This window comes from Phyllostomus hastatus, unplaced genomic scaffold (genome assembly GCF_019186645.2).
Source record: "Phyllostomus hastatus isolate PE091 unplaced genomic scaffold, TTU_PhHast_1.1 phas_scaffold_442, whole genome shotgun sequence".
Classification (NCBI taxonomy): Eukaryota; Metazoa; Chordata; class Mammalia; order Chiroptera; family Phyllostomidae; genus Phyllostomus; species Phyllostomus hastatus.
In genome coordinates this window covers 5,741,037-5,761,936 of record NW_025334030.1, presented here as the reverse complement: position 1 = coordinate 5,761,936, position 20,900 = coordinate 5,741,037, and the positions used below count along the sequence as shown (strand labels likewise).

The following is a 20,900-nucleotide window of genomic DNA, read 5'->3' as shown; positions in this document are numbered from 1 at the left end:
GGTTTGTTCTCCGTTTGAGAAGCAACCGATTGATGATTCTCTCCCTCTCTTTCTCCCTCCCTTCCCCTCTCTCTAAAAATAAGTCTTTTTTTTTTTAAGAAGAAAATAAAAGCTATAGACTGTGGCTGTAAGTGGGGATGGTCCTGGGGTGAAGGAGAGGCTGCCTGAGGATACTGGTGTGCCCAGGCACCAGCAGCCAGTAGCTGGGGACAGGGAGGGGGAGTTCCCATTGTCTCTCTCACCCCAGGATGTAGCCCTCTCAGTGACTTCCCCTCCCTGTCAGGAGCAAACTAGCCCCCCATTTTCCCAACACACACCACCAGAAAGTGCGCCAGGACGTTTTCTGCTGTTTATTGACAGCTGACAGGACCTCCCTGCCCAGACCCCCACTTCCCACCTGCTGGAGCCCCAGCCCGGGCCTCCTGCTAAGGGGAGGCCAGGTGCGTCCACAGGAGAAGCATCACAGCATGACGACTGGAAGGGGCCTCCCATTCCCAGATGCCACCTTGGCTGATCCCCTCCCACCTGTATCACAATCGCTGGTTTTTGGCATTTTAAATTTTTTTAAGAGATGTCAAAGTTGTGTCCAACACACGTGGATCAGCAAACACAACAGAAGAGGCCGGTCAGTACTTTTTGGAGGGGTGCGGGGAGAGGGGACAAAGGGTGAGGACAACCACACGATACAGCCTTGGACCATGAGCAGAAGCATCTGTGGGAGTTCAGGTGGGGTGGGCTGGCTGCCTGGAGAGGGAGGGTCAGGCACACCTTCACACGCGCCACACGTGGCCTGGCATGCATGCCCTGCACCCACTGCTGTCATCTGGCTGACCCACCGCTTCACACTGCGTACAATTCCCCAAAACCCAGGCAGACCTTCGAGCAGCACCCCGCAGAGGAGGGAGCCCGCTGCATCATCTCCACGGCGTGAAGGACACAGCCCAGCAGCAAGGCACATCCTTCGAGTTCTTCGGATGCAGAGAAGTGAGGGGAGAGAGCAGAGGAAGGCCCTGGCGGGGCACAGACCCTTCCCTAGACCGAAGCCTCCTGTTGTGCTACTGGGCCAGGGGTCTGGCCACTCCTGGATAGAGGCAAGGAAGGACAGACAGACAGTGGCCAGGGCCTCTAATAACTTTTGTCTTGAGCTACACTCCAGTGTCTTTGCGGTTGGTAAATGGTTTTCTATAGGATCAATAATATTTTTTTCTTTAAATATATATTCATTAAAGTTATACCTTTTTGTTTCTCTGGGGAAATCTGCCTCAGCTCATTCCCAATAAATTAATACTCTTGATAGCTTATATTCTGTGGGTACAGTGGGGCAGGGGTCCTGACCCCAGCCCCTTGTGCTGTGCCAGAGCAGCTGGCAGAGGTCCCCAATGGGCAGTTCTGTGCTGGGCATAGGCCTGTGCTCTGCCACAGATTGGGGAGGGGGCTACAGTGGCTTCCTCCCTCCCACTACCTCCCAGGGTGGGCCTAGCCTGGACTCAGGGCAGCGGTGCCTGGGGCCACCCCTTCTCTACACAGTGGGCAGAGCCTGGTGGTGGGTGGGCAGGTGGCCCAGCAGTTATTGCACAGGGAGCAGCAGACAGGGATGGGCACCCGCAGGGCAGCAGCATCTGTCCAGAGCCCTTGGGTCCCTAGGCCAGGCAGTCTTCCAAGCTGGGCGTCCTGCCTGAGCCCAGGGGGCAGGAGTTGTGCTTGTGCAGGGGCTGGGTAGCACGGCCGCCCCACCTCCTGGCCCTGGCAGGCGTCCCCTGCACCCTGCTCCACTCAGCCCTCCACCCTGCCCACTTGGGCCGCGCCCAGAGGTACCCATCCTGAGGTAAAGGTCAGTGTGCAGGCGGAGCCCGGACAGCATGGGCGGGCCCAACGTGGGCCGCGTCACTCCAGCATGGCGTCCAGTTGGTCCGCCAGGTCATCGAACATGCTGCCGATGTCATCCAGGATGCTACCCGTGCTCTTCTCCGTGGTCGAGGGACTGGGGGGTGGGCACACCGTGAGTAGAGTGAAGCAGGGTGGGACCAGCGAAAAGTGCCCCTCCCCTACACAGACTTTGCTCCGTTCATACCTTCAGTGCATGGGCGGAGCCAGCTGAAGACCACGCCCCACCTTCGATTCCAGCCTCAGAATATAAATGACTGGAGGTGGCGCGCAAACCCCGCCCACGCCGGACCCCACCCACTGTGTAAGGTGTGGGTCTGAAACCAAGTCCTTAAGGAGTCGGTCACACCCCACCCTGTGCACCACTCAGCCCATGCACTGACCCAGGCGGCACGCAGATGCCTTCCATACCCACACCAGACGCCGTCCCGCACCTACCGCAGGCCCTGTGCGTCCTCCTGCCGGATCTTTTCTTCTACTGCTTGCAGAGCCGCCGCCAGGCACGCACTGGTCTCCTCCAGCTTCTGCCGGGCACTGTCCCCAGGCGAGGCACCATCCGACGCGGACGCGGCTGGGGGCCCAGTGGCAGCCGCGGCGGCTGCGGCGGCAGCTGCGCGCGGCGGCTTGGCGGGCACGTGCAGCCCGGGAGTGCCGGGAGACGGGGGCTTGGCGGGGCTAGCGCTCAGCGAGGGAGGCGTGCTGGCTGGCTTGGCTAGGGCAGAGGGCGGCTGGCGCGCTGGCGAGGGCGTGGGCGACGGGTTGGCGCTGCCCGATGGCAGCGCCGCGGCGGCCTTGGCGGGCTTGGGCGCCGTGGGCGGCGGCGGCGGCTTGGGAGACACGGGCGGCGGCGTGCCGTGGGCACCCTTCACCTCTGCGGGGAGGAGGAAACTCGCACCGCTGCGGGAGGTCGCGCTGTGCGAAAGCTGGCCATCCCGGCACTAGCCCTACCGCAGAACCCTGCTTCACGCCCGGGGAGCGGAGATGCGGCCCTCAGAACTAAGGCCAGGTTCCGACAGCAGCCCTTCGCTGCCCTTCTATGGGGTGTGATTCCCCATGCAAACCTGGTCGTATTACTGCTTCCAGATCCCTCCCAGTCCTCCCCTAACTTCATGCCCCTTCTGGTGTGGCCCTTGGGTTGCTTCATTGCCTAAAGGGCCTTTGCAACTCTAACACTTATGCCTGGAAGCCTCTCCCTTCTCTCCTGTGTTGGGCCCCACTCTCCAGCTGGTCAGGGTCAGACTCCTTCCTAACCCTTCTAGCATCCTGCACCTGTTCTTCCTCCACAGGTGCTACTATTAATGAGTTTCTGTAATCCTCCTTCACTGAGCAACCTGAGGACCAGCCACCCTCCTCCCAGCTCTGGGCTGGCATAGTTGTCCGATAGATGGATGGATGAGAGTCTGACACATTCCAACCCCACTCTACCTGGTTGCCATCAACCCCAAGAATAGAAAATCCCCTCAGACCACGGAGTGGGAAGGTGGGGTGGAGGCCCTTCTTGAGCTGGCTCCCTCACCTACCTGGGCTGCCAGGACCTGGTAGTGGCACCTTCTTGGAGGCAGGCGTGGGTGACCCCTGGATCTTGGGCACTGGCTGAGCCAGGACAGGCTTGGGAGAGACAGGTGGCTTAGCTGGCTTCCGGGCATCACTGTCTGGTGGGGGCAGCGGGGGCAAATGCATCCGGTCAGAGGGCGGTGGCTCGGCGGGTGGAGGTGGCGGGGGCAGCTCCAGGGGTCCAGCCTGCTCAGAGCCCAGTCGGCGGCGCACAGTGCCTGTGCCATTCTGGTACACGGACAGTGATGGGGGTGGCTCTGGACCTGTCTCCCGCTCCTTGGCCTTGGGCCGGCGTTTGACTGTGTCAGACTCAGTCAGGATGAACTTGACATTCTCCTGCTGGCTCTGCTTGGCTCGGATGCGCCTCTTGAGTGTGGCACTAGCCTCCACTCTGGCCAAGGGAGGGCCCTCCCCACTTGCCTCTCCCTTGGCTGGACCTCGAAGCCGCTGCCGGGTCGTGCCATCTTCCACAAAGTGGCCATGATCTGCAGGCCCCACTGGCTCCCCAGGCCCCCGGCGGGCAGCGGCCAGCAGTCCTGTGACAGGCCCACTGAGTGTGCGGCGCCGGTTCACCACCTCTCCATCAGGCCCAATGGCCTCCTTGTGCTTCACTGAGGCCAACACTGTGGCCACCCGGCCTGGCTCCAGGCTGTCAGGGTGAGGTGTAGGGTGGCCCTCAGGGGGCCTACGGGCTGCCCGGCCCCCACCCCCAATGGATGATAGCTCAAGCATGGCTGCAATGCTCTTCACACTGCCAGCGCTGCCGGTGTCCACACTGCCGGCCAGGTCACTAGCCCGCCGGCGCTGTGCCCGGACCCCCAGATGGCCATCCTCAGTCCCAGCCCCCTTGGTCTCAGCATCTGGTACCGACTCATCAGTTAGGTTGGCGCTAGCCATGGCTGAGCTGGAGCGCTTGGGTGGAGGTGGTGGGGGCCCCTTCTTTCGGGGCCGAACAGCAAAGGACTGGCTGCGGTTGACGTTCTTGTCAGCACCAGCAGGTGCCCGCACTGAGTGGCTGCGGCCTACACGTCGCTGGACTGTGGCGTAGGGCCCCGCAGCAGCCGGCACCAGCAGCTCGTCCCGCTCTGGCTCACTGTCAGATGCGGCATACCGATTCAGGCTGTGGGCACGCTTCTTGGGCCTCCCGGGCTCCACATCGGCCTCGGGGGGTAGACACAGCACGGGCACAGGTGCAGGTGCAGGCACAGGGGCAGGGGCAGGCCCAGGAGCAGCTGGCCCTGCCTCACTCTCCACGGGCTGGGGCAGCACATAGGCAAAGCCACGGTGTGTGGGTGACTGAGGCAGCGAGCGGGGCGACATAGGTCGCTCCATTGGTGGCAGCAGCTGTGGGGTGGGCTTGACCTTGGCTGTGGCAGGGGCTGGACCATGAGGTACCCCCAGGGCCTGGGGGGAACCTGGACGGGCTTTAGTGGGAGTCTGGGGGGGTGTGAAGGGGCTGGCTCCTGTTGGAAGGACCTGCCGAGGCTTGCCAGGCACTGGGGGCACACTGGCCCGCTTGATGCTGTGGCCGTGGCGGCTGGGCCGAGCCTCCTTAGGCAGAGAACCAGGGGCTGGTCCCTCATCCAGCAGGTACTCCTGGCTCTTTGACATTGGGCTGCCAGGCCCAGGGAACTCATCACCCAGAAGCTCCTGAGAGCTGCTCATGTGCCGTGCCCGCCCACCCAGGCTGGGCTCCTGGCGCATGGGGGCCCTTGGGGTGGGTGGCAGGTGGTTGGAAGGCTTCTCAGTAGTGGCAGGGGTGGTGGCCACCTCCGCTGGGCCAGTCATAGCAGCCTGCAGCTCACCACTGAGCTCGCTGTCCTGGAAGGTCGTCATCTTCGGAGACTGGCAGTCAGCTGGAGCAGCCTCAGGAGGGGGCGGTGACTCAATGGCCATCACTTCAAGTGACTGGGGCGCCTTCTGGCACAGGGGTCCGCCTTCATACTTGGCGTACTCTGCCTTCTGCAGCTCCGCTAGTTTCCTCACTGCCAGCATCAGCTTCTTCTGGTGTCCTGAGTGGGGCATGGGGCAAGTCAGGCCAGGGAGGGTGGCAATGACCAGAAAGTGGTGGGGGCCGGGGCCTCACCCAGCTTGGTGATCCCAATCTCCTGGAGGTCCTCCCAGGTGATGTCGGTGATAAAGTCGATGTTCTCATAGCCGTTGTCCACCAGCACTTTGTAGTACTGGGCCAGGCCGATCATGGACAGCCACACGGCCAGGTTAGCCTACAGAGCAGGAGACACAGAAGGCAGCCCGAGCTGGCTACCCACAGTCTGCTGGCTACCTGGAGCTGCCAGGGGAGGGGCACCGGGCCAGCCCGGCACAGACAGACAAGAGGACGAACAAACAGGTGTCAGCTTCGGATATAGCGCAGCCTCAGCAGGAGCCCACGGCCAGCTCATGTGCACATGCAAACGCACACAGCTCGACCCTCCCCTCAGGCCTCCAACTGGGGGAAGAATGCACTTCCTCACCCACCCAGGCAATCCTGGGGGCAGCACTTGGCGGACACACGCCACACATCGTGGACGCAGACGCACAGCACCACCAACCAGACACGTGTACGCGCACACACTAGATCCCAGCCATACACGGGCACTGGCAACCCTCTGCGTCACGCTCATGTCCTCTCGCCCTTTCCCTACCCACATCAGGCACGGTCGGTCACACAGCCACCTCACACATGTTTGAAAACAGCCATGACAGTCTTTACACACTGGCTTCCTGAGCAGCATCCACCTGTCCACACTCCAGTCAGGACATCAGTCACGCACCAGCACACAGCACACCTGCACAGGTAGGCCCTGGGGACCCAGACATGCTCACCGAGAGGACCCCTGAGCTGCTGACCGAGTGGGGCAAGGTGGATGGGCATGAACCTACCTGTCCCTGACCCACAGCCCTGGGGGCTTTTGGTGGTCATGGTATTTCTGCCCCATCGGTGGATGGGGAATCACAGCTCTGCATGAGGACCAGAGAGGCGGCATCGATGCGACAGGCCCCGGGCCTAACTTTTCCTGGCCCAGAACCTGTCCCACATCATGGGTGCCTGATAGTAACAGCGCAGCCTGTGGCCAGTGTGGATGTAGCCACCGGCACAGCTGGCACATGTAGTCAAGTGTGTGGGCGTGGGTGTATGCATGCAGTCCCCAATGAGCACCTTGAGTATATTCAGTGTGCGTGTGCTGTCCGTGTATGTGAAGCACACTCACACACACATCTGCCCCACGAGTATGCCTGGGTATGTGCAAGCACACCCCATCAACGCAGGCCCCTCTATGCTATCTGGGTAGGTGTGCAACGGGTGGCGTGGTGAGCATGCCAGGTATCCCGGTGTGACCACCTGAGTACGGCAGAGGCCCTTGCAGGAGCAGGTAGTGGAGAGGGGGACTGTCCCCCTGCCCTGCGGGCCCTCACAGGTTGTCACCCCTGCCCCTGCCTCAGGAAGGCTGGCCCCATTGCCTGTGATGAACCAAGTCTGTCCAGGTGGGTCACTGCTGGGTGGCCGTCCTCTGGTCTCCTCTCCCTGGAGCCCCAGAGGGCAGGCGAGGGCTGTAACCAGGGAGACAGTCTGTCTGTCTGTTTGCCCATCCTGAGCCCAGCCATAAGGTGCAGGGAGCCTTACAGGTTTGTGCTCGGGCAGCCAGTCAGGGATGCTGAGGCTGCTGATCTCGGCCGTGATCTTCTTCCTGTGGCCTGGCTTGGTGACCCCGATGGCCGTGAGGTCCTAGGTAGGGGAGAGGCCTGTTAGCTGGAGACTGCAGGCCTATTTCTGGGTCACGGCTGGTGGCCAGCCTTCGGGCAGCTCACCTCGGGGGTCATGCGGCTGATGGTGGGCAGGTCGTAGCCAGCGCTGAGGAAATTGGGGGCATACAGCTGCAGCTGGAACGTGGCGAGCCACTGGCTGACAGCCTCAGCGCTCTGGAAGACACAAGGCACCCGCTGCAGGCCCGCCCACCCGCCCACCCGCCAGGTGCACACCCCAGCCACCGTGGTGCCTCCTCTGTAAGCTCAGTCTGCTGTCCGCTGGTCCATGTGCAGCTGGGCCCCAGTCAGTCTGGCACCGGTGCTCCCTCCTCACTCTGTGTTCCCGGATGCCGCCATCTTGAGCATTGCGCAGCACTGCAGCCTCAGTCTGTGATTTCCACCAGGAGGGTCCAGCTGCTCCCTGACCAGCCCCCCACCCCTGTTCCTGCACCCCACAGTGTGGCCCCATATGAAGGGCCCTGGGAATGGGGCCTCCGCACAGCCCTTCACTCCCTGGGAGGTGAGCTTTGCCCAGAGGAATGCAGGACTCAGCCAGCAGCTCACACCTTCCCCAGCACGCAGGTCACACACACAGGATCCATCGCAGCCATACGCTCATCGTGTCCAGTCTCACACCCGTGCCATTGCACAGGCGCGCACACACACACACACACACACACACACACACACACACGTGCCCGCCTCACAGTCACACTGCACATCCATGCACAGCCTCGTTCATCTCACACCCGTGTCACACTTAGACGTATCAGCTCACACAATAGACAACACCTACACACACAGACTGAGACAGACAGAAGGAGGGGGCTAGCCTGTCAAGAGCCCCCAGTGGTACTGTGGCCAGGCCAGGAAGGCTGCCCCGGGCGCCCCTCCCTGCTGCCAGCCCAGGCCCTGTACCTTGCCCTCCGATGCCGGCTCCAGCTTCTTGGGTGGCTGCTCCGCATAGACCTGCCCGCCATGGGCCACTGGAGGCTGAGACCGGGCTGCACCTGGGGATGAGAGGGCATGAGCGGGGGCAAGGGCTGCTCAGGGGCCACCTCTCTGCCAGGACAGTAGTGTTGCGTACTTACCTGCGGAGCCCTCCAGGGGCTTCACGGGGCTGTCTCCGGGAATGGGCTCTGAGATGGACTTCTGGGAGAGCACTGTTGCCAGGAGCTGCAACCCAGACAGACTGGCTGGCCGGTGCTGCTCTGGGCGCAGGCCGCCCTGGCCCTGCCACCACCCCACCTACCTTGACCCCTTCGGAGCCTGCATGCAGGGCGTGGGCCCCACTGCTCCGGCCAACAGCCACACTGCTCAAGCTGCCACTTCGGTCGCCGCCTGCCAGCACAAGGGAATATCAGCTGCTGCTGGCCCTGCCTAGCCTGGGGGGAGCCTTGCAAGTGAGGTTGCTGCTGCCCTCCAGAGGCCCCCTACCTGCAAAAGGCTTCCTTAGCACCCAGATCTCTTCAGGAGGTGCAGAGGGTCCTGACAAGCTGCCTCCTTGGGGTGGGCTTGGTTCAGCGCCTGCTCGAGAACCTGTGAGCCAAGCATAGCCTCCCTGAGCTCAGGTCTGGGAGCCTGACACTGAGAAAAGGTTGCCCCCTGGCCTGACCCTGAGCCTAGGCCCAACACATGCATGCTTCAGGGGTCAGCACTACAGTCTCCTCCTGCCCTGAGAGAACCTGAGAAGACCTCTCCCACCCCAGACATTTGACAGCAGGAGAATGTGGCAGAGAAAGGCCCAAGACAGGCTATCCTGCCAGTGGCCCTGTGGTTCTGTGGGGTGGTGTGGTTTGCCAGAGGGTGCAACCTCCTCTGTGCCCGGGCAGCAGTGGGGAAGGAAGAGGCACACAGGAGCCTGCAGCCAGGCTGCCCACCCCCAGAAACTAGGTTTCTGTGGGAGGGCTGGCTACATCTCCTAACGGGACCACTCTGCTCTTTCATCCCACCTGTCCCTCTCTGCAATTGCACCAGTCCCCTGCCTGACGCCACTCCACAGCCCTGTGGCCGTGTCCTGCATCCCTCTCCCTCACTCTGAGCCAGCCACGCGGGCCTCCTTTGGACCCTTAGACATATCACGCTCTTTCTTGCCTCAGTTCCTTTGTACATGTGGTCCCCGCAGCCAGGATTGCTCCGCCTATAGCCGGTCCCTCCCACCTCTCAGGGCCTTCTCTGACCGCCCTATCTAAAGCAGGCCTCAGCCACATTTTCTGTCATTGTCTGGTATGTTTCCTTCCATGTTTACTTCACTGTCCCCTACTCCCTTCCCTCCCTGGGAGCAAGCTCCTTGAAAGCAGGAATGATGTCCATCTGAGTCATCATCTGTTCCTAGTAGCTGGTGTGCAGTGTCTGTTGAATAAATGAAGAAATGGGCATGAGGACACCGATGAGGAGACAGCTGGCAGGACACACATCTGGACACCACGGTGGACCCTGCACCTGGCGATGGCCAGAGCTCGGTCGTCGCCCTGCCATCCAACACACACGCGCACCTACTTCCTTCAGGCCCCCAGCCCAGACCTGGAGTAGGACTTGCCTGCTCGCTTTACAATGGCCTCGCCCAGGGAGGATGGGAAGTAGCCCACCCGGTCATTGCCTGTCCGGTTGTCATGGATACAGCCCTTCCACCGGCCATCTGGATGCTGCTCAAGGACCTGGCCAGATGAGGTGGGGAGAGAACACTCAGGGAGACTTCTGGGTTGAGTGGATGGGTGGCCTGGGCCTCCTGCCCAGACCCCAGACTTCCCAACTGCTGAGGGAAAGATGCCGTGGGGTGAGCACCCAAGTCCCACCCATCCCTGCTCCAGTGGCCCGAGGCCATCCTTACTGTGATGATATCCCCAGCTTTCACGTTGAGGCTGGTCAGGTCATAATTGTTACAATAATCTTGGGTTGCCCGGACCTGCAGAGCTGCCGAGGCCTCTGGAGACACAGGAGGTAGACTCCCCAGTCCTTTGAACCAGCCCGGCCCAGGCCCTGCTGCAGACCCCCTGCCCTGCCTGGGCCCACCTCGCAGCAGCTGCTTGATCTCCTTGCTGGCCTGGGACGTGGTGAACTGGTGCACAATGTCCAGGGCGGTCTGGCTGTACGTGTTCCTCACGTGGGCATTGATCCCATTCTGCACATGCCGAAGGGGGAGTTCTGTCAAGAGCCCCCACTCCCCTGCCCCTGGCTGCACCCAGCTCCCTCTGGACCTCCAACTCACGTCCAGCAGCAGCCGAACCACTTCCGTCTTTCCACAGAGTGCAGCTTCGTGCAGGGCTGTGCCGGACTTGGTCTGGCGGTTAATGTCAATGCCAGCTTGGAGGAGGAGTCTGGTGGGAAAGCAGGGGGAACAGGCAGGACCTATAGCAGGAGCCCTCTGCCTCAGCACCCCAAAGCTGAGCCTTGATTTCCAAGCGCCTCAGGATTAACCAGCCCTACCCACCTCTCTGACAATATGGTACCTGGAGGTGACTGAGCACCTGTGGAGGTGCCTGCCCTATGCTAACCCTTCACAGTGGTTATCTTGTCTCACCCCCACACAGGCACTGCTGTGATGTCCATGGGGAAACAGACTCAGAGAAGTTACATGGGTTCACGAAGTCACCCAGCAAGTGGTGGGACTGCCCTGGAGCCCAAGCTATATGGCTGTGGATGCCCATTCCCCATACTCCTTCCTCCAGCACGTCCTTCAGGTGGGCAGCTGGAGGTGTCCTTGGCAGACTGCTCCTATCTTATCACCAAGCCAGGAGCAGAGCCCTCGAGCTGGGAACCCCCACCCTGCCCACACACAACCGTACCTGATGATGTCGATGTGGCCATTCTTGGCCGCCAGGTGCAAGGGGCTGGTGCCATTAGGGTCGGTGGTGTCCCCTGGCCGGGGCTCCAGCAAGGCCGTGCACATGTTGCTGCTCAGGAGCAGCTGGACCACCTTGAAGAAGGGATCAGAGTAGGGGGCGGCCCAGAAACGGGCCGGAGGTTGCAGGTCTATCCCAGACTCCCGGCTCAGGAGAGGAAAACAGAGCAGAGGGAGTGCCTCTCGGCTCCTGGGAAACTTACCCCAACACGGCCGAACTCACAGGCCAAGTCCAGAGGCGTCTTGCCTGAGTTGTCCACCATGCACGGGTTGGACTGGTGCTGCAGCAGCATCTCGGACTGCGGGGCCACGGAGCACAGTCAGCCCCAGGGTGTCCATCGGGCTTGTGCCTCCCCGGCACCCTCCCATCCCTGAGGTGGTCCTCACCACATCATAGTGACCGTGCTGGGCTGCTAGGTGGAGGGGGATGTGGCCCTCATCCGATGGGACGTTCACTGCTGAGCCTGCCTTTAGCACCAGCTTCATGGGCTCCTTCCGGCCCTGCCAGGCAGCATAGTGCAGTGGCCGCATGCCTGGGGGCAGACAGGGGCCGTTGGGAGCTGGCCTCTGACCCTGAGCCCACCCCTGACCTCTAGAATGCAGATCCCATGAGGATCTTCCTAGACCCAGCCTGAGACCCTGGTGGTGACCTCAGTTGAGGGACCATCCAGTCCTCAAGGGACCCCTGACCTCAACCCTGGCACCCCTGGCTCTGAGGTTCTTGTCAGGCCTTGCCTTTGTTGTCCTTGATGTCCACAGCAGCCTGGGCCTCCAGCAGCAGGGTAATCAATTCCGTGTTGCCATTCAGGGCCGCGTGGTGCAGGGCAGAGAAGCTGGGGCAGGTGACAAATACATATAGGCAACTACTCGGGCATCTGGCCTTCCCCAGGACCCCCCTAGCCCTCATCCCAGACTCATATCCCCCAGGCTGAGAACTCACCCATCTGGGTCCTGAAAGTTGACATTGATCTTCTTGGTGGAGCCCAAGAGCTCTGGGAGTGGGAAGGAGACACAGTAGGGAGGCTCTGTCAGCCCCTCCTGCAGCCTGCCTGGGTCCTCCAGCAGCTTACGAGCCCTCTCCAGCAGCTTAAGAGCAGGCAGAGGGTGCTAGCTGGCTCCCTGGCAGGCTCAGAGCCAAAACTATCTAAGTGTTTAGTCTAGAAACATTTATTTATTCACTCATTCATCCAGCTCTGTTCCCTGCACTCAGCTCCAGGTACCAGCTTTTGGACGTTAGTTTCCCACTAAACTGAGATGTTGGGAGCTTCACAGGGCCAAAGTCTCCAGGCCTGTTGCTGCTGGGAACAGAAGCCAGGGTTGTGCACCCACACAGTCACACACATGTGCACATATATCCCCTGCTGATAGTGGGAGGGAGAGAGCCAGCCCAATCTGTCTCTCAGAAGGACCCAGATGGGCCGGGGGTGGCCCGGGAAGGCTTGGACACCCAGAAATGAGGGTATCTCCGAGGGAAAATCTGCATTTCCAGGATACAGCCTTCCCCCACTCCCAGCCCCGGGCCTGGCCACTATAGATGAGCCCCACTCAGCAGGGCAGGAAGGGGAGGCAGGCAGCTGGGCCAACGGCTCTGACTGACCACATGACAATGGCCACCTCATGTACAGGGGCACGCTCAGGTCCCAGGATTAACAGCCTGAAGCCCGAGGGGCCCAAGCCCTCCCTTCAGAACTCTAGTTTCCTCCTGAGGCCTCCCAGGTCCTGGACCCCAGAAACTGCCTGCCAGAGGAGGGGGCCCACTGACATCCTCCCCACAGGCTCAGGTCCAGCCAGGCTCAGGCCAAACCCCTGCCTGTCTAGGCCATGGTTACATAACCCATTTGTGGGTCAGTTGTTCCGTGAGGGAAGGAGGTACTGGCAAGACAGAAGCCCCTTTGTCAGGCCCCGGACAGAGCTGGGGGCAGGGGGCCAGGGAGAGGAACTGGGGGAAGCGAAGGAGTTGAGTCACAGAGGGGCTGCTGCAGGGCAGCGCAGTGCAGAGTGCGGGTCCCCAGTGGCCACAAAGCCTGCAGAGTCAGACAGGCCCGAATTTGAATGCTCCCTCTGCCCCTCACTACCCCTATGGCCTTGGCCCTGAGCTTGAAGGGGACTAACAGGGCTGGCCTTACAGACCTGAGGACCTTTCCAGACATAAAGCATGAAGGGTCTGGTAAGGAGTCGGCTCATTAAGTAGCAATGACTAATACTAGCTCTATGGGAACCCCATCCACACCCTCCCGCCACAGTGGCTTCTCCGGTGTAGAGCAGAGGCTCCAGAAAGAGAGGCACTGCTACCCCCTGCCCCTCCCCCTCTGCTCAGACGCTTTACTGGCGCTGAAGTCCATCTCCAGTGGCAGCAATGCCACCCTTCCCTCCGTGGTCCAGGCCAAAACCCTGAAGTCAGCCCCGGGTCCCCTCTTGACACCTTAAATCTTCTCCATTGGTAAACCCCATTGGCTCTACCTTTAAGACACTCTCAAAGCACACTCAGAATTTTACCACTTCTCACCACCACCATTGTCACCCCCCCTGGGCAGGGCCAGCATCTCTGGAAGGATCACTGCCAATACCTCCCCACTAGTGTCCTCGCTTCCTCCTTGCCGCGTTCAGCCTATCCCCCCCAACACACTGAGGTCAGGGGATCCCTGTTAGAGCATGAATCCAACCCCTTTGCTCCTCTCCAACAGACTCTTCAAAAGCGCCTGTCTCACTGAACAATGGCTCTGCATGATGCAGCCCTTGACTTCCTCAGCACCCCTGTTCCAGCCACACGATGCTGCTCTAGCATTCTGGCCACCTTGCCACAGGGATCTAGCACATATTATAGTGGGCTGACACAAAGTTTGTTTAGTTTTTTCTGTACCACGGCTCTAGTAGTGTTTAGTTGTCTTTAATTTCATTCAAAACAATTTTGTTAGATTGTATCATGACAGCTGTCATATCAGTGTGCACTAAAAAAAACTTGCCCTGGCTGGTGTGGCTCAGTGGATTGAGTGCTGGCCTACGAACCGAAGGGTCGCTGGTTCAATTCCCGGTCAGGACACATGCCTGGGTTGTGGGCTAGGTTCCCAGTAGGGGGAGTGTGAGAGGCAACCACGCATTGATGTTTCTCTCCCTCTCTTCCTCTTTCACTTTCCCTCTGTCTATAAATAATTGAATAAATCTTAAAAAGAACATCAAAATTGGTGGATTTTTATACAGCCATTTTAACATTGAAGATGGAAGAAAATTCACAATATCTTTGGTATATTATGCTTTATTATTTTAAGAAAGGTAAAAACACAACTGAAGCACACAAAAAAATGATTTGTGCAGTGTATGGAGAAGGTGCTGTGACTGATCGAATATGTCAAAAATGGTTTGCAAAGTTTCTTGGTACTACTGACATTTTGGCCAAATAATTCTTTGCTGTGGGGCTGTCTTATGCATTGGAAAATGATTAGCAGCACCCCTGGCCTCTCCCCACTAGAAGCCAATAGTGGGAGATAGCCAGCACACTCAAAATATCCAAATCAATAAAGTTATTGGTGAAGATGAAAAATGTGTCTTTTATTTTATGGAAAAAACTAAATGGACTTTTTGGCCAACCCAATATACATGTGTGGGTTTTTCTTTCCCCAGTTATTCCCATGATTCTTTCCCTTGTTTCTTTCAGGTCTTTATCCAATGTCACCAGCTTGGTGAAGCCTCCCTGGTCTCCCCATCTAAAATGATAAACCTGCCCTGACTGGTGTGGCTCAGTTGATTGGGCATCATTCTGCAAAATGAAAGGTCACCTGTTCAATTCCAGGTCAGGCCACATTCCTGGGTTGGGGGCCCAGTCACACCACGTGCAAGAGGCAACCGATCAATGTTTCTCTCTCCCATCGAAGTTTCTCTCCCTCTCTTTCTCCCTCCCTTTCCCTCTCTCTAAAAATAAATCAATAAAATCTCAAAAATAAAAGAAAATGGTACCCCACCCCCACCCCCGCATGCCATGTCTGCTGTATTTTTCTCTTTGGCCTCCATCACCACCTTTGATCTCGTCTGCACCCGCCTCCATCACTGAACTGCTTGCTCCAAGAGGACAAGGGTTTTTATCTACTTTGCCCACTGCCGTATCCTTGGAGGCTGAATCAGTGCCAGCTACATACAAGGCGCCCAGTAAATTAGAGACTGGAGTCATATCCTAGTCCCACACACTGTGTCCACCTGCCAGGGCCAGTGTCAGGCATGTGGCCTTTCAGGCATGTGCAGTCACTTAGAAGGGCCCCTCATCTAGTTAGATGCTCTGCTGTCACCATCTTAAATTCTTGATGAGACACCCATGTTTTCACGTTGCACTGGGCCCTGTGAAGTATGCAGCCTGGCCTGCCACAGTCCCTTATTAAGGTGAAGAGAGCAAGACATGGCTGCCCTGTAGCACCCCTATCCTGTCTAGGGCCACATCCAGGACATTCTCAACACCCCCCACACACGCACACACAACAGTCTGCCCAAGTCTAGTGTTTGCTGCCCGCCTCTTTTCTTAGTTCCAGTTCTCAGTAGACAGTTCTCAGCTTCTCCTGCAGACTTCCCAGTCTAGACCCTTTTCCTCCCTCCCACAGTCAACGCCTCCCATGCAGCTGCTAAGCCTGGTGCTCTGAGGGGAACACATAGCCAGGCCCACCTGCTCACCTGGCCGTACTTGCTAAAATTTCAGAGGGGCTGGAGGTCAAGGCCCAGGAAGAGACACAGACACCAGAGGAGGAGGAGCCTCCACTCCAAAGGGGACAACTCCTACACGAGGAGGAGCATCATGCTAAGAGCATCTCACCCTCTCCCTGCCACTGATCTCCTCAAAGAGGAAAATAGCTGGAATTGGATGGAGGAAAGCTTGAGGTCTTGGAGCACTTCCCCGACACCTGTGGGAGACACCAGCCACTGAGGAATGAACTCTGCATGGGACTGGGGAGGCTGAACCAGGTGGAGACAGGTGCTCCGAATGAAGCTGGAGGGGCCTGAGCAGGCGGGAGAGAAGGGGGCAAGTGGGCACCAAGCTGAAGGTCTTAGGAGCTCCCTTTCCCTTCCCACAAGGGCACGAAGTCCTATGGATTCCACATCAGTAACAGCACATAAACTTTGCCCCCCAACCCATCCCACAACTTGGGGTCTCCTATCTCTGGTCACCCCAGCCTCTCTAAACTGTTCTCCTGGGACCATCTCTACCTTTGAAGGTGGCTTCAAACTCTAGGCTGCAGAGGCCCCAGAGCCTCTCCCAGCCCACCCTCATGACCTCCCTTGACCACTCCGCCCAGATGCTCCTCCAACCACGGAAGCCATTTGTAGGCCACCCCACAGAGCTCTTCTTCCCCCACAGGGACATGGCTCTGGTCTTCTCTAGGCCCATCTCAGAGTGGCTGAGCCCTGTGGCCTCCAGGAGGCAAGGCACCCTCCCAGCTCTTCCAGGGAAGTAGGGCCAGTGCAGTCTCTTCCCAGCTCCCCTAGGCAGGTAGCTCTGGGCCAGATGATGGAGCAAGAATCAAGGCGAGAGAGTGCAAGAGTCCTGGCCTGTAGTCTTCAGGGAATTCAGAAAGGGGAGGTTGGGCCAGAAGGAAGGGCAGGGTACCCCACCCCTGCCAGCAGAAAGCCAGCACCTCCCCTCCTCCCCCTCAGTGACAACTACTGAGGGTGCTAGTGCCGGTGTGTGTAAAGAGGCTCCCTTTGAGGTGGGAGGGAGGACTGACAGAGTCTGGTGCCACGCTGGAGGGCTGGGGCCACGGGGAGGTGCCAGCACAAGGAGATCATGGGAATGAGGATTATGGGATGCCCCTGAATCTAGGGGGCCCTAGGGAGCACTGCTGGGTGCCCCCCACCCCATGGCCCAAACTCCAGCTGTACTATGCTGAATCAAAATACATCTTACTCCAAAGCAGGCCAGTGTTGCCATGACGACGGAGCTAATTCATGGAGGGATTTCTCTGTCTGACTTATTAAGCCAGCTCCTGTGAGTCAGAGCCCAGAGACCAGTCTAGGCAAGGGTGTATGTAGAGATCCAGGTGAGACCCAGGTAAAGGTACAACTCCCCATACCTTCCCAGGGGGGCCAGAGTCGAAGGGAGGAGAAACCCCCAAATCTGATGCTCCTATTCCCCAGGCCTGCCTGCTCCGGGTTGAGGAAATGGTCCCAGTTAGTGCTTATTGAGCACTTAGTAAGAGCCTGGGCTTCATGTGCGCTCTCTTACTGTTCTTACAGCAAAGCTAGGAGACGGGGGACCACAAATATCTGCATCCTACAGATGAGGAGACTGAGGCCTGGGGAGCTGGAGTTGTTTATGCCCAAGGTGGCATGGCCACTAGGTGGAAGTCTTGACCTTGCCTTCTACTTCTCAGTGCCTTCACTTGCTTTTGAGGCTCAGCAGAGACTGTGCCTGCCTGGAAGCCCTCCCTTCCCAAGCCCTGAGATCCTGACGCTAGCCCCAACTGGGTGTGGAAGGCAAGGCCAACCCATGTATGTATGCCTCCAGGGCACAGAAGTGTGGCTCTCTAGTTGGCACAGAGCACACAGGACCTGGGAAGTAGGTATTGAAACAGGAGGGCCCCTCTAGGGCTCAAGGATGCACCTCCCACCTTCCCCGAAGCAGTCTCAATCCTCAGCATCCTTCAAGGAGAGAGGGGAGTGGGCTCCTCCCTGACTTACATACAGCCCCTGGGGGTGCGGTAGGGAGTGAGGTACCCACACTCCACGTGCCGTCCTGCACAGCCCTATGTGTGCCCCTACAGGTACCCTGACACACTGACACAGTCATGTGCGCAGCCGCACATGTGGCTGGTCCACACACCCATCCATCCATCTAAGAGCCCTGAGGGAGCCTCCCGGTTGAGCTGGGATGAGTGCTGGGATCAGGGCTCCAAGCTCCCAACCCTTCCCTGGGGCCCTAACAGCACAAGCTCAGGATGGCTAGTGGGAGACCCCTCCCTCTCCCACAGCCCCCTTTCCCAGCAGTGAGGCCAGAAAGAACCAGGGTCTGTTTCAGGGTCTGCACCTGCTTGGAGCTCAGCCTGGTCTGGGCTGGGCGACCTTGGACCACTGCTCCCCTAACAGTAAATGGCCCAAAGCCAGCCATGCCTGGGCAGCCACACCCCCAGCATGGTCCTGTCCCCCCTTCCCTGCAAAGCGTGTTATTAAACATGGGGCGGGAAAGGGGTCTGACAGGGACCATCGGCCCCCTTGATGTCCCAACCGCAAGGGGCCCCTCCTTCTCTCCAAGGGGAGGGCATCGCCTTGCCCTTTAAAGGCCCAGCAGAGACCTCCAGCTGTCCACCCGCAGCCCGGGAAGGAGGAAGACCGAGGAGGAGCAGGAGGGGTGCGAACGCCTGGGACCAGGGAGGTGGGTGCCGCCAGGTGCCTGCTGGGGGGCTCGGGGTGACAGCCCAGCGCTCGGTGCCGCCCCTCCTTCAGGGCTGGGGACAAGGGCTCGCACCGAGGCTCTAGGCGCTGTTGGCCCGGCCCCGCCCCGCCCCCAGGGACCTACAGCATCCCCCTCCCCGCCCTGCGCTGGGAGGGTTTAGGGGCCAGACGCTGGAGGTGGCCCCCCCGAGCGTGTCGCGGCTCCCGTCGCACCCCACCCCCACCCGCGCCCCCTGCACTCACTGGCTTTCCCCGGCCGCGGCCTCTGCAGCAGCCTCTGCGCGGTCCCGACGTCCTCCGCCTTCACCGCCTGCACCAGCTCCTGCTCCTTCCCCATGGCGCGGCCAGGGCCGCAGCGACGCGGCAGCGCTCCGTGCTCTCCGCGCGGCTCAGTGGAGGCGGCGGTGGCTGCCCCGCGGCGCCGGCCGCATCCTTTTCCTTCCCCCGCCGCCCGCGCCCCTCGCCGTCCTCCGGCTCCCGCTCGGGCTCCCAGCGCGGATGGGGCGGGGAGCGCGTCACGGGTGGGGGGCGGCCCGGGAGCGGGGGCCGGCGGCGGGCGCGAGGCGGGGGCGCGGCACCTGGCACCGCCTCCTGGACGCCTGGGTCCCCCTCTTGTGGCCGCTGACCTCCGTCCGCCCGCGCCAGTCGCGCGCCTGGCTCCTTGGCTCCGCCCCTACCTCAGGCTGCCTCGTCCCAAGACGCCCCCTCCCCACGTGCAGGCCGCGGGAGTCAGGCCCCGCTTTTGAGGACACCCCGTTGCCCGCGGAGCGCGGGAGGCTGGGGACAGCATCGGCCAGGGGGATGGACCCTAAACCCCGAGAGGGCGGCGGCGCCTCGAAGCTGAGCCTGAGAGAGGCTTCCAGAGGCTGCGGGACCCAAGCGGGGGAATAACTCGGCGGCAGTGGGCGGGCGGGGACCCGGGCAAGGAGAGAACCCGGGCACCAGCTGTGGCATGGGAGTCAGCGCGCCAGAGGCTGTCAGACATTTCTGGCCCGTGGTTCCCGTGGGAGGTGTCGAAGGACTGTGAAGAGGAATCTCCCAATAATGAATTCGGTGTCAGGGAACCCGCACCCACTCCCCCCCACCCCCGCCCCAACTGCACCTTCTTCCCCTGAATCCTCTGGCTCTGTCCATAAACAACGCAAGGCAGCAGTCTCCCTAGCCTCAATCTGAACCCCAACCCCAGTGCAGCATCCCCAGCTGGGGTGCAACTTCCACTTGCCACCATGGGGTCCTTAATCCCCTCATCCCCAGCCCAGATGGGGTCACAGTCCTGCCCTGCAGCACTCTGAGCCCCCACCAAAGCCTGCTTACCCTCCAGCCTCCAGCCACAGGCTCTGGTAGCACGAGACAGGGCAGACCTGCTTGACAGATGCTAAGACCCCACACACCCAAATCACACATAAAAGCTTTACCCTTCTGACCTCTTGGGCCTCAGGCCCTCACCTTGTAATGGCTGCTGCATTCCAGAGAAAGCAGTGTTGGAATGTGTCTCCTAGCACAGGATGTTCTCTCACTTTAGGGAAGAGAGGATCATCACCCCAATGGAGCAAGGCTGTTAGGTGAGTTCACACATATGATAGGTCTGATGCCCCTCTTCTTACAGCCCAGGCCATGGAGCACCTCTAGAGGGAAGGTTACCGGAGGGTAAGGGAGGGGTAGTAGCAGGCACTGAGGTCCCCTGATCTCAGCAGTTGGTCATTTTCCCACCACTATCATGAGGGGTCCCATGAAATTTGGGAAGCAAGCCTGGGTCTGGGCTGCCAGAGTGTCCCTTAAATACAGGGCCCTTTCCCCCATCCTTTATGGTGACCAATTCCTGGGCACCTCCTGGGTCAGGATGTGTGCTAGTCACTTCAGAGATGAGCTTGGACTTAATGTGCCCATTTTACAGATGAAGAAACTAAAGCTCAGAGAAGCCAATTGACTCACCTGAGGTCCCAGTGTCTCCAGGTCATTAGTCTTTGCTTAGAAACCATATTAGCCATAGCTGTTATGGCTCAGTGGATGGAGCACTGGCTCTGCAAACCAAAGGGTTGCCGGTTCAATTCCCAGTCAAGATACATGCCTGGGCTGCAGGCCAGGTCCCCAGTTGGAGGTATGTGAGAGGCAACTACACATTGATCTTTCTCCCTCCCTTTCTCTAAAAAAAAATAAATTAAATCTTTTTTTAAAAAAGCCTAATGTGGATTAGCCTCTGCACTTATTCTAGTTCTGCCTCCTACTGGGTTTGTTTTTCCAGTCACTCTGACTTTCTGAGGCTTAGTTTCCCCTCTCTAAAATATGGTAAGAATGATATTCCCCTTAGATTATTTGAGGATGGATAGATAGATAGATATAGATATAGACAGTTTGTTGTTTACTTACTTACTTACTTAGATAGAAGGAGAAGGAAGGGGAGACAGGGAGAGAAACATCAATGTGTGTTGCCTCTTGCACATAGCCAACTGGGGACCTGGCCTGCAACCCAGGCATGTGCCCTGACTGGGAATCAAACCAGTGACCTTTT

The 20,900-nt window shown here is 59.4% G+C and overlaps 1 protein-coding gene across 3 annotated transcripts; it reads right to left on the bottom strand.

Annotated features, from left to right (window-relative positions):
• Positions 1 to 101: 101 nt before the first annotated feature.
• On the bottom strand, positions 102 to 18,818 carry CASKIN1 (CASK interacting protein 1). Of its 3 annotated transcripts, none has more exons than XM_045820899.1 (20): positions 18,635 to 18,818; positions 11,967 to 12,018; positions 11,762 to 11,859; positions 11,414 to 11,559; positions 11,230 to 11,325; positions 10,971 to 11,101; positions 10,394 to 10,502; positions 10,198 to 10,306; positions 10,016 to 10,110; positions 9,725 to 9,842; positions 8,623 to 8,724; positions 8,438 to 8,526; positions 8,277 to 8,361; positions 8,104 to 8,195; positions 7,249 to 7,359; positions 7,064 to 7,165; positions 5,525 to 5,663; positions 3,405 to 5,450; positions 2,323 to 2,755; positions 102 to 1,981 (listed from the first exon to the last, which is right to left on the bottom strand). In XM_045820899.1, exons 1-20 carry the CDS (start codon positions 18,726 to 18,728, stop codon positions 1,885 to 1,887), a joined length of 4,344 nt encoding a protein of 1,447 aa, XP_045676855.1. In that variant the 5' UTR covers positions 18,729 to 18,818; the 3' UTR covers positions 102 to 1,884. The 3 variants fall into 3 exon arrangements, with proteins under 3 accessions (XP_045676855.1, XP_045676856.1, XP_045676857.1); XM_045820900.1 differs by having other exon boundaries at positions 3,405 to 5,423; XM_045820901.1 differs by lacking the exons at positions 7,064 to 7,165; positions 7,249 to 7,359.
• Between the last annotated feature and the right edge of the window lie 2,082 nt (positions 18,819 to 20,900).

Coding starts and splice junctions, on each gene's coding strand:
- CASKIN1 (XM_045820899.1), bottom strand. CDS start 18,728: ATGGGGAAGGAGCAGGAGCTGGTGCAGGCGGTGAAGGCGGAGGACGTC. Junction 8,196..8,276: donor GCCCCTGGAGGGCTCCGCAG/GTAAGTACGCAA, acceptor TCTCATCCCCAG/GTGCAGCCCGGTCTCAGCCT. Junction 5,451..5,524: donor GATTGGGATCACCAAGCTGG/GTGAGGCCCCGG, acceptor TGCCCCACTCAG/GACACCAGAAGAAGCTGATG.